The sequence below is a fragment of the Macaca fascicularis genome, chromosome 9 (genome assembly GCF_037993035.2).
Source record: "Macaca fascicularis isolate 582-1 chromosome 9, T2T-MFA8v1.1".
NCBI lineage: Eukaryota > Metazoa > Chordata > Mammalia > Primates > Cercopithecidae > Macaca > Macaca fascicularis.
The window spans coordinates 125,874,724-125,887,767 of record NC_088383.1 but is presented as its reverse complement, the minus strand read 5'-3'; the positions used below and the strand labels follow the sequence as shown (position 1 = coordinate 125,887,767).

At 42.3% G+C, this 13,044-nt stretch overlaps 1 protein-coding gene across 3 annotated transcripts in view; it reads right to left on the bottom strand.

The window, feature by feature from the left end:
• Positions 1 to 13,044, bottom strand: part of ENO4 (enolase 4) — a 32,575-nt gene that overhangs the window by 12,348 nt on the left and 7,183 nt on the right. For all 3 annotated transcript variants that reach the window (XR_012418216.1, XM_074002856.1, XM_074002857.1), the window contains exons 4-7: positions 9,058 to 9,227; positions 8,834 to 8,962; positions 7,163 to 7,216; positions 1,505 to 1,561 (exon numbers count right to left, since the gene is read on the bottom strand). Coding sequence is in view for 2 of the 3 variants with exons in the window: in XM_074002856.1 (XP_073858957.1) it covers positions 1,505 to 1,561; positions 7,163 to 7,216; positions 8,834 to 8,962; positions 9,058 to 9,227 (410 nt within the window). In the remaining variant the exon portion in view is untranslated. The remainder of the gene's footprint in view (positions 1 to 1,504; positions 1,562 to 7,162; positions 7,217 to 8,833; positions 8,963 to 9,057; positions 9,228 to 13,044) is intronic.

The following is a 13,044-nucleotide window of genomic DNA, read 5'->3' as shown; positions in this document are numbered from 1 at the left end:
GGGCTTAAGGTAAGGTGTGTGTGTGTCTGCGCCAAACTCAACGACAAACATGAACCCGGCAATGAGTATTCTATTTTGACTGGTGATAGCACTATTTTAATGTCAATGAGAGGAAACTTTTATTTGGCAAACAAAGGAATAGTTGAGGAAATTTTTGTCCATCAATTGAGTTTTGTTATAGAGCCTTCTGAACTACGAAAGTATCACTTATTTGGTGCTTACTAAATGCCAGGTACTGTTCTAAGCACATTACATAAAGTAAAATACATTTACTCCTTACACATCATATGAAGGTATTACTATGATCTCCATTTTACAGTTAAGTAACTTGGACCAGATTTTAATCCAGGCAGTTTAGCACCAGAGTTTATACCCCTAGTTCTTGTGTGGCTGCCTCTCTGGAATCTATACTCTAGACTGTTTCTAACGGTAAAAAAAAAAAAAAAAAGTAGTAGTACAGCTGATTACAGGGAGGGCTGATGTTGGTCTAAGTTTCCCAGCATGCAGAGAACCACCTGCTGGAATGAAGGAACAACACTGAGAACTGGTGGCTTGTTTACCATCTCCACCTCTTGCAAGGCCTAATATTAGACAGCTGTGCTCATTCCAACATGTACAAACTGTTGACAGTATTTTACTTAGTGCTGTGTGTGTTCACACATTTCTCTCTTCTAATCTTGAAAAGAAACTTCATTTTTTTTATCTCTGCCGTGTCTTCTCCTTTCTTTCCTAGCCCCTCTTCTTTTGACTTCAGCCGACTCTCACCTACCTAACATCAAGGTGGGGCAAGGATTGTTCACTCACAGAGCAAATCAAATACTGCAGATGTGAGCAACCTTCACCCATGTGCATGCTCTTCAAAGTTCTTATTGGCTGTTCTGTTTATATTGTTGAAAGTTTAGGCTATAATAGATACATCTATCAGAGCATTCACAGTCACCAAGGTGACTGACAGATCAAGTTCCGCTGGTCTCCCAAGGCTCCTGAAGCCAGCGCGGCCAGTTTTGACAAGGAGGACTGTTCGCCTCATTCTCCTGGCAAAATCGGAGTTCCTGCAGTGGTTCATCAGAAATGATGCTTCAGTGTGTCTGGGGGACCAGATGGAAGGAAGAGCCATCTTTTGTGCTTCTTCTTTTTCTCTTTGTTAATACTAAAATGTAAAATATCCTGTGTGCCTTTCAGCTAGTTGTCAAGAGAGATTCGATTTCCCAAACACTTCCCCCATAGGGTCCAGTGTAACCCTATTTCCCATGAATGCTTCCTAACCCTGTGAGATTCCAGATGGCCAGACAGCTGCTGCCAGCGATGGCCAGGCAGCCTGTTGCTGGAAGGCAGGGGCAGCATGATACTGCAGCTCTGGGGGTGCCTGGAGCAACATCACTATATGGTTTCCATTTGCCTCAGTCCTGGACTTGGAGCAAAAAGTGACTATGGAAGATAAAAAGGGGCAGGAAATCTATAAACAGTGTCATATGGAAGGATGGTAAACAATATATAGACTTACTTGACCTCTTTTGCTTCCATCATGCCCTTTTTTTGTCTCTGCTTTTGGAGGAGAGGGCTGTGGGGCAGAAGATAAAAATACATCACCTGAAATTTTTAGCATGGCTGTGGCAGCAAGCAAAGCTTACTGCTCTGAGACCTGACCAGCCACGCTGAATCTCACACGCGTGCGCGCCCACACACACACACGCACTCATGCACATAGGGACAATTCCAGCCATTCCCTACTTGATATGCCACAAACTATTTCTGAAATTCAGGAATGTGTTTCCTTTAGTTCATCCTTACCCTCTGTCCCCAGTCACATATATGGGGTGTGTATACAGATTCATGCATTTCTATGCATATAAATAATGTGCTATTCACACATATATCATGAACTTCTGCTGTGTGCAGGCACCCTTTTTCTGCAGGAGGATACAAAGTCCCCTCCTTGCCCTTAGGGCTTAACCCCGCTGTGGGATTTGCTTTTACAGGCCCAACATAATGTTTTGAATATTCTCAGGATGCAAACACTTTCTCCTGCAGGGTGGTTTTGACTTTGATTTGAAACAGTCAAAGGTAATTAAATCTGGTGAATCTAGTGGGTGTAGTGTCAGGAGGTTAAAAGCAAAGGTAATTCCCAAAGAGGCATTCCCACATTTGGCATATTGGATGCGTATTATTGCAAGGATCTAATCTTTTAAAGGATGCACTTTCGTGTTCAGCGTATACTGGCTCTGTAAGCTGAGGCATGATTGTCAAGCATAAGTATGGCTCACACTCAAGTATATGCACATACAGTGACCCTGAACAGAAGGGCAAAGGGAAGTCATGTGATGTGATCAGGGGACAATCTCAGTGATTACTGGCACCAATTCAGAACGGCAAACATTAAAGAACAGTCTTGGTGTGCATTATTATTGGATTTCTCATGTTTTTTATGCTCCCTCATTGAGACTTTTAAGCTGCCTGAGGACAGGAAGTATGTTTTTATCCCCTTTTGCACCTAGCATAGGGCCTTGCAATGGTAAAAAATAGCCAGGGGAAAAAACAACCTGTAACATCTTTCTCTCTACCGTAATAAGAATAAGCTGTTAAATAATGGAAGTTAAAATCTCCAGCCCCACCCCTACCCCTTTTTGTTTTAAAGACACGGTCTCACTCCGTCACACAGGCTGGAGTGCAGTGGCACAATCAGGTCTCACTACAGCCTTGACCTCCTGAGCTCAAACAATCCTTCTGCCTCGGGCTCCCAAGTAACTGGGCGACAAGTGTGCACCGCCATGCCTGGCTAATTTTTTTTTTTTTTTCCGGTAAATATTTTTGTAGAAACAGGGTCTCACTATGTTGCCCAGGCTGGCAGCCTTTTTAATCATAAAAAAATGCAATGTATTCTAGAATGGCTGTTCTCAGACTAAGTGGATTTAAAAATGGCTAAAAACTGAAACAAATACCATCTTTCATTAGTAAGAATTAGTCTACTCGGGAGTTCCTAGGGAGAGTGAGTTTGCCAAAATAAATCTGGCATGATGTAATCTGCTAATCAATGCCACCAGCCAAATGATGTCATCAGGAGCTATCACTTTATTACTAAAACAAAGCATGGTGATTGCAGTAACCCTGGTTCCACTCCTATCATCCCCTGTTTTAAGACCGTGGCTTTAGCTAAGGTTATCTACAGACATCTTTGGGTTGGGGCCTGCATGAGAAAACATATCATTTCTTCAGCATTTTTTTTTCTCAAAATAGATTAAAATTAAGACTTAATAGAAGAATTGGGGTAATGTTGGGAATGCTCTGTTATCACTGTAATCACTGGGAAGGATTAAACATCTTTCTATATTCAATTACTATGCTATAAATAGGCACCTTTTATTAGCGGCCCAGCAGTTCAGAAGTTCCTCCCATACAAGGCAGGCTTTTTTTTTTTTTTTTTTTTTAATGGGACAGGATCTCCCTCTGTCACCCAGGCTGGGGTGCAGTGGCATGATCAGAACTCACTGCAGCCTCAAACTCCTGGGCTCAAGCAGTCCTCCCACCTCCGCCTCCCAGGTGGCTGGGACCACAGACGCATGCCACCACACTGGACTAATTTTTGTGGAGACAAGGTCTTGCTATGTTGCCAGGCTGGTCTTGAACTCCTGGCCTCTCCACCTCCGCCTCCCAAAAGTGCTGGGATTATAGGCATGTGCTACCACACTTGGCCAAGGCAGGCATTTAAAAACTGTACAGATGAGGAAACCAATGCTTTGACAGGATATGTAAGAGGCTCACGAAGTGGCAGCTGATAAGTGCAGAACCAAAATAGAAACCAAATCTGTTTGCTTCAAAGATTGTGCTCTTTCCACCACACTACATATTATTTAACAACTTAAACTTTGTGACTTCGACTGCATAGTGATGGTTTTTGATACTGAACTTTCTCTAAGTGCTTTACTGCTTTTCCTTCAAACATGAATGAACTAGTTGGAGCTATTACTAAGAATCCCACTGCAGCTTCCAAACATGTAACGCCACGTGGAAAGTCAACAGAAACGTGATCCCTGCATCACACTATTGATATAATGGCCAGGTGAAATTAAGATATAATTAATAAGACATTAAGATATAATCCAGCCCCCAAGGGGCTGGATTACCCCGCTGTGGGGGCTGCCCTGTAGATTGCAGGACGCTCAGTAGCAGCTCTGATCCCTGCTTACAAAATGCCATCAGAACCCTCCTTCCAAGCCCAGACCACTAAAAATGTCTCCAGACTTGCCAAATGTCCCCTGGGCAAAATCATTGCTGGCTGAGAGTCACTGCCTTAAGAGAACAGATTGCTACATTTCACTTCATCAAAAAATTTTAAAAATCGGTATGACTCCATATCATACAATTTAAAGGCAGGCAACATGATACAGGAAAATAGGTCTAGCATATATAAAGAATTGGCTGGGCATGGTGGCTCACGCTTGTAATTCCAGCATTTTGGGAGGCCAAGGCAGGCGGATCACAAGGTCAGGAGTTCGAGACCAGCCTGCCCAAGACAGTGAAACCCCATCTCTACTAAAAATACAAAAAATTAGCTGGGCATGGTGCTGGGTGCCTGTAACCCCAGCCACTCAGGAGGCTGAGGCAGGAGAATCGCTTGAACCCGGAAAGCAGAGGTTGCAGTGAGCTGAGATCACGCCACTACACTACAGCCTGGGAGACAGAGCTAGACTCCATCTCAAAAAAAAAAAAAAATTATATATATATATATATAGAGAGAGAGAGAGAGGATTAAATCCCTTATTATGTAAAGAATTCCTAGATAGCAATAAAAGATAAACACCTCAATGAAAAGGGCAAAGAAGTAAAGCAATTTGCAGAATGATTTGTGCATAATTTTTGTATTATTTTAAACACTGTTCTCTGTTGTGCATTTATCTTCCCCGCCCGCCCGCTCCCCGACGAGAGGGAGTCTCACTCTGTTGCCCAGGCTGGAGTACAGTGGTGTGATCTTGGCTCACTCCAACTTCCACCTTCCAGGTTCAAGTGATTCTCCTGCCTCAGCCTCCCGAGTAGCTGGGATTACAGATGTGCACCACCACACCCAGCTAATTTTTGTATATTTAGTAGAGATGGGGTTTCGCCATGTTGGCCAGGCTGGTCTTGAACCCCTGACCTCAAGTGATTTGCCCACCTCAGCCTCCCAAAGTGCTGGGATTACAGGTGTGAGCCACCACTCCTGGCCTATCTACTTAATTATTGTTTTAAAAAGTCTGGAAAGCCACACTCAATTTTTAACGACAGTTATCTTTAGAGAAGGGACTGTACTGAGGGTGGTAGTCTGTAGGAGGTGGTTGTGGGTGGGTAGCTCTATCAGTATTTGAATTTTCACAAGAACATTCATGAGCTACTTGTGTCATCACAAAGTAAATAAAACATTTAAAAGACAAAATGTCAGGAAAGATTTTAGAATTGAAGAAAAACTTCTTTTTTTTTTTTAAATGGAGTTTCATTCTTGTTGCCTAGGCTGGAGTGCAATGGCACGATCTCAGCTCACTGCAACCTCCACCTCCTGGTTTCAACTGATTCTCCCACCTCAGCCTCCCGAGTAGCTGGGATTACAGGTGCCTGCCGCAATGCCCAGCTAATTGTTTTGTATTTTTAGTAGAGATGGGGTTTCACCATGTTGGCCAGACTGGTGTCGAACTCCTCACCTCAGGTGATCCACCTGCCTTGGCCTCCCAAATTGTTGGGATTACAGGCTTGAGCCACCATGCCCTGCTGAAAAACTTTTAAAAGAAATTAAGAAGGATGAATTGTAGAATGCTCAGATATCCTGAGTTTCCTAAGAGTTTAAACTGGTTTCCTTCACCTGCTCTGACACAACCCACCAGGTATGGCTTCCTGTGGCACTGGCTCCTGATGCAGCGTGTTTCAGGTTAAACTTGTTTACTCTTCACAGTCACCCTCATGATTTGGATACTGATCATCTCCATTTTATAGATGAGGAACCCGAGACAGGGAGGCTATGGAATTGGCCCAAGGTCACGGAGTTATGAATGGCAAAGCAGAGTGCAACATCAGAGCTAACTTGTCCAAGTCTGAGTTTCTACAGGCTGGTCACTCAGAAAAGAAACTGGCCTCCTGAAAAGCACCATGGAACCGGCTCCAGCCTGGAACTGCTTAAAGCAATTCTGATCAACTGCAGGGATTGGGCCCCAGCCAGCCAACCCCCATCGAAGCAGGGGAGGGGCCCATGCCCCCTGCCTGCAGTCACACTCTGTGCTGGTGAGACAGAGTTAGAACCAGAGTTCCTCCATGTTACACTGCTATTGTATGCCAGCCCCATCCTACTGGGTCCTCAGCCTACTGCTTCCTAATCACGCAGCTTAAAAGCCTCAGGCTAAATGCAATGTGGGATCCTGGAATGGATCCTAGAACAGAAAAAGGACACTGGTGGAAAAACCAGTGAAATTTGAATCAAGTCTGTAGTTATTAGTAGTGTATCATTTTGGTTTCTTAGTTTTGACAAATGTACCATGTAATATATCATTAACACTGGGGGAAACTGGGTAAGAGGTATTCAGGAACTGTCTGTACTATCTTTGCAACTTTTCTGTAAATGTAGTGTTCCAAAATCAAAGTCGTGTGTGTGTGTGTGTGTGTGTGTGTGTGTGTGTGTGTGTGTGTGCGTGTGTGTATAAAGCCCCACAGACAAGGATTGGGTCCCTCTCCTGGCCTCAGCCCTGCCATATCACTGTGCACTGACCATTTAGAACACGATGGGACAACTGGTGACTCATACACCTGCCTCTGTGACTGCCCCCAAGAGGGCTGCTCTGCCAGGGGCCCTTGTTTGCTCAACACGGGGACCCTAATGCAGGCACAAGAGTCTGTGCCTTCATTCCATCAAGCTGCCTCTCATGTCCTGGAGGCCACATCCTTTCTTTCTTAGTAAATCCTAAGGGATGATCTTAGCACAAAGCCAGTTGCCCCAGAAACTGAAATGAGATTGTTAAGTACCGTTAGAGGCTGGATCAATAGCCACTGAGGACATGGATACACTTGGTTCATGGGGGAAACCCAAAGCCAATAAATACATTCTCCATATCAACCACAGTTGATTTAATTCCAAATGAACTACAAGTTGGACGCTAGAAGGTGTCTAAGTGTCAGTAACTAGATACCATAGAATCTCTTTACATACCATTTCAATTATTTTGTTGATATGTTTCCGAATTTCCATAAGCATCTCGACCCCCTGTAAGTAGAACAACCATGATCTTCCATAGTTGCAGACTAGAAAGTTTAAGTATAAAAACGTGTAGCACATGTGGCTATTTCTAACTCAGAGTATTTGTAGAATCCCTGATTAGTGGATGATATGCTCTACAAAATCAGCAGATTAAATGTTAATCTTCAGCCCGTTTTCATTGGGTTGAATGTGAATGAGGGACTCTTCTCCCTCAGTAGCCTCTCTTCACCCTTCAGAACTGACTGGTTCAGTTGCTTGGATCAAGTTAACTTCAGCCTCCTTTATGGTCTCTGGACCAACCTGGATAACTTTCTTCTTCTTTTTTATTTTTTATTTTATTTTTTGAGATGGAGTCTCACTCTGTTGCCCAGGCTAGAGCACAGTGGTGTGATCTCGGCTTACTGCAAACTCCAAATTGTTCAAGCAATTCTCTTGCCTCAACCTCCCAAGTAGCTGGGATGACAGGCATGCACCACCATGCCTGGCTGATTTTTGTATTTTTAATAGAGACGGGGTGTTGCTATGCTGTCCAGGCTGTTCTCGAAGTCCTGACCTCAGGCTATCCTCCCGTCTCAGCCTCCCAAAGTGCTGGGATTACAGGTATGAGCCACCATGCCAGGCCAACCTAGACAACTTTCCTACAATACATGTCACAGATCACCAAGGTAGTCTGGATTAAAGTGGCTAAATCAATATAAATCTACTGCCCCTTAAAAAGTAGAAAAGCATGTTGTGATGATGAGATCTGCATACGAAGACCCAATAAAGAATGGCTCTCCTCGTGCTCTGGTATGCAAACAGCTCAACAGATACTAACTAAAGGAAAGATCCTGACACCAGGATCTGAATACAGTCTGACAGATGATAAGCCAGGTATAAATCCTAGTCGTCTGCAACTGATAAACTGTAAGGCAATAACTATTTTAAGAAATAATTCTTTATCATGAAAAAAGTTGATTTTTTTTTCTTTTACTGATTTCCACCAAGATAAAATATCACTCAACTTATTGCTGGAGGGGGCTTGGGGAAAGCTTTCCGTACTTTTTTAGAAAGCATCTCCTATAGATCGTGAACCTTTGGTCATCATGAAGATTTAAAGAGGCATATTGACTCTTTCAGGCTACTGAGGAGCAGTACAGACCCTCGCACACCTCTGAGTGGTGAACATGCAACGAGATTTTTTCACTCCTATGCACTAAAAGTCTCATACGTCCCAGGCAAGTCCTGGAGTTCTTACTTAACAGAGTGGGCTGCTAGGAGGTGCTAGCTTTCATTTGCTGCTGCCATAGGGCACAGTGCAGAGTAAATAAAGATGCCCCCAAATAACAACCTTCCAGCACTTTCTAGGTCTGCAGAGTTTCTCAGTCATGGCTTCTCTGTGAGTTACCAGCGTGAGCCAATGTTGTAATGAAACCAGACATCTAAGGTGCTCTACATGTGCTCCCTTTGGTTTGAGGTCTTTCTTCCCACTTCACTAATATCCTAAAATATTTTTTCTCGTTTTATGTTTAATTCCCTGTCCCTTGGTGTCACAAGGGAGCTCCACTAAAAGTTCATCAATTATGGAGTTTTTTTTTTTTGTTTTTTTTTTTAGAAAAGGTAATTTGACATAATGTAAGGTACTTGTTTGGTTGTTAATTCAGGATGGGGTATACAAATCACTTCTTTCATTAAATTTAGCTTCCCAGATGATGACTTCCCACAGCTGATCAGCGATACCATCAGCAAAGGCATAAATAGCATTGGCTGTTCCTGAAATAGGGGGAAAATGAGGGAAAATGAGAAACAGGGTTCGTCCATATTGAGATACTCATGGCTCCTTTTAATGGAACTTCATAGATACTAACCTGATTGTGCTTCAATAGAGCGATATTTAAGTACAGAGGTTTATTAAGCAGCATGGCACAGGCTTTGGCAACAGCTAGTGACACGGCCCCTATGGCCATACTGCCACTGAGCACAGGCTCAACAGGCTCTGCAGGTGCGATAGGTTTCTCCGTCATAGTATCCTTCCTCCCTGGAGGGAGAAAGATTGAGAGAGTTAAGACTGTATTTCTAAATGCTTTACTTACAGATGGAAAGATCCAGGAAAAAGAAAGGATGAAAGCCGAGGCTGGGAACAACAAATGCTCTACCTCAACCCCCAAGAAGTTTTCTGTTTGGTTTTGCTTAAGATTCTCAAATAATCATTAGCCATGGATTTTGCCAGTCTAAGACATTTGAGGCCATTTAACATTAATTCCTTCATCAATCATATGAGGTAGATATTTTTATTCTACATTTACATATACGTAAACTGGGGCTTGGAGGGGTTAAAAGACTTGCCCAACATGTAACAGAAAGTAGATAGAGGATTTGAACTGTCTTTAAATTTCAAATCTTTTGTTTTTCTATATTTCACCATAGCTGCTGCACACTCAATTTTCTGCTGAACATCTCTGCATAAATATATCTAACCCTGCTGTCTTTCTCGCCAACACCAAATCAATGCCTTGTTCTGTGTCATTTACGATCTTTAGCAGTGCCTTTCAGATCCAACCATCGACCGAGATTCCTTACCCATCTTTCACTAGAATATGTTCTCAGCCTCCCTGTCTCGTGAGGTCCAGAGTCCATCATACATATCTCTAGTGTTCCTCTTGTCCTTTCCTCCACAGCTGCCGATGTGGTTCAGGTCCCCAGTGGAGAAAAGATATTTCAGCACCTCACGTTTAATGAGTGCTTAGCAAATAGCTGTGTCCTCCCACTTCTTCCCTTAAGTTCCACGTTCTGTTAGTCAAAAGCAACCACTAAACGAACATTCATGTTGGTCTCTACTTATAACTCAGTAGTGGCCATCCCACCCTTCCAAGGGAAGATTGCTCAAACATAATTCTTTTGTCTCAGGGCAAATCTCTTCACCTCTCTGGGCCTCAGCATCTGGATCTATGAAATAAGGTACCCTGTCTCCCTGGTCTCTTTGGTCCCTTCCTGGTTCTGGTTTCTCAACGAAACCCACATTAATTGAGTGTATGGCTCGTGCCTGGCATCGTGCTAGATACGGGCAATGGCAAGTGGAATAAACATGATTCATGCCCTCAAGGAGCATGCTCTAGTTCAGCAAACATACAAAACCCTGTTATTATACTAACAGCAGCTCCAGAATGACCGTACTGCAGGGGCTGAGGTTAGCGATCTGTTGGAAGGCATGCAGCAAGGGCAGACTAAAGTGATCATTTCTATTATTTGCTTTAAAATAAAGTTTTGTAAAGAAAATGTTTATTTTACATAGGATTGAGAAAATGTTGGTTGTTCATATCAAAGGAATCAAAACTCTAAGATATGGAGTGGCTTTTTGATTAGCTAATGGAAATTTTGAAGGGAGGTGAAAGGTCTCCCAAGCCATCCCCTCCTACCCCACCCCCAACTTGGCACTGCTCAATGCACCTTATTTAATGATAAGTATTTCTCACCTCTGGGTGAGAAACTGTTTTATTTTACAAATAAAAATGGAGAGTGGGATGGGGGCAAAATCTTTGAGTGAGGACGTGGCATAGGATGGATGGCTTTTGGCTGTGAGCCCAAACTGGTTCTGTAGCCAAGAGACTCATAAAGGCAGTCCAAGTTTCAGCCTTTCTTCCTCACACATTTGTTACTAAGGACTCTGCAAGATGGTAAGTCACCAACCAACCTGGCTTTTGCCCCTTTTTTTTGGTAGGAGGTGGAGGGGGTGGTGGCGGTGGTACTGGAGGTACAAGTGTGGGCACTGCTGAGGATTCCAGGCTGTTTTCCAATTCTTTTCTCTCCTTATCTTCTTGTACTTTACTTGCAAAGAATATCCTTAATGGCAAGAAAATATGGCTTTACACTGGGATATTTAGGAAGATCACTCTCTGATTTTGGTCATGTTTTAGAGCTGACCCCAGTATATTTCAATAAATAACTGCTTTTCAGCTACTTAAGAACAAATCAACTTTAATTTTCAAAGCCAGAAAACACTGATGCTGTTATAAAACTGCATTCAAGAACTGAAATTCATTTTGGCATGGAAATAAATGATTAAAGATTTCAGGTGCTCATTTTAAAATGATTTGAGCCCTGGTTTTGCACTTTTAGAGTAAAACTTGAAGATGTAATTTTATTGTGGGTTACAGTATTTTCTTTTTGTAGAAATGACCATCAGAAAACAAATGTGTCAAGAATAGAGTGAAATATAGCATATAAATATAGAGGACTTCCTTTCTTTTTCTTGGCACTTAAGATGAATATTTAAAAAAAAACTTTTGGAAATCCCACTTAGATGCATTTATGTAAAATTTCAGCACCCCAGAATAAAAAGAAGAGGCTAAAAGCATCTATAGGCAAAAAACCAGGCAAATAAAAAACAAAGACATAGGAATCAGATTTGCATCAGATTTATTAATAATCCAGATGCCAGTGGGGCAATGCCTTTAAAGTATGAGATAAATTGATTTCAACAGAGAATTCTATACTCAGCTAAACTATCAACCTTGGGGGCAAAGTATCGACATTCCCACACATAAAATAACTAAGAAACTTTACATCCCATATACCCTTTCTCATCCTTACTTTTAAAGGATACAATCCAGCAAATCATGAAAGAAAAGAATGTGGGATCCAGAAACAGGAGAACAATGAAGTTTTTATGGCATCTCTGTAGGTGGTCTACAGAAGAACCAGTCCAGATGGGTGATTTGGGGAGGGAAAATGCCAGGAAAAAAAAAAGAGTGTAATAAAATATAAGATGTAACTGAGAGCTTGAGAAAAAAAATAATAAACTAAGAAAATGATAATAGCACATGAAGGAAAAAAAAAAAAAAGGAATAGAGGAATAGCATTCAGAAACTCCAAGCAAACCAAAAACTATTCAAAAAAGTTTCTTGGCCTGGCGCGGTGGCTCACGCCTCTAATCCCAGCACTTTGGGAGGCCGAGGCGGGTGGATCACTTGAGGTCAGGAGTTCTTGACCAGCCTGGCCAACGTGGTTAAAAACCCATCTCTACTAAAAATACAAAAATGAGCTGGGCATGGTGGCAAGCACCTGTAATTCCAGCTACTCAGAGGCTGAGGCAGGAGAATCGCTTGAACCTGGGAGGTGGAGATTGCCATCAGCCGAGATCATGCCACTGCACTCCAGCCTGGGTGACAGGGGAAGACTCCATCTCAAAAAAAAAAAAAAAAAAGTTTCTTTTACAAAGGTCATTATCTTACTCTGAAGCAAACTAAAATGTTATACACAAGTAAATAACAAAGCTTAAGAAAAGAGAATCCAATTGACCTTCTGTTGGCCAAGGGGTTGTGGCATTGGACCTGCACAAACAGAAAAGTGATTCTAACCCATTACTTGCTTGGGCAATGAAGAACATTTCCATAGCCCTAGTAAACGCTTCCTTGTTAGCGTGTTTGAGTCAACCTATGGGCAAAGCATGGGAGACTCAGTTGTGGCTGGAGGACAGAATGTAAGTGTCAGCTGTTGTGACTAAATAAAAGGATATGAGAAGCTCATAGGTGGAATGTGACGGGTGGGGAGAAGGAAACGGGCATCCTCTGGATTCACAATCAGATTCTTTTTCTGAGAAGCTTTTTACTAAGTCTTAGGACAGCTCTATACATGAAAAGAGACCAAAAAGCCCTATGTAGCATTACACAGTAAGGTGTTAATTACAGGGTTTTCAGGAGAAAAACAAACTTTATGCTAAATGTTGCTGCTTTCACATATGCTTTGTAAACTGACTTCCCAATGCTATAGATTTGACAGACCCATTTAATCGGCAGGTGAAATGGAAAGATAATGGACGTATATTTGTTCTTGATGTTTATATTTCAAAGTGGAAA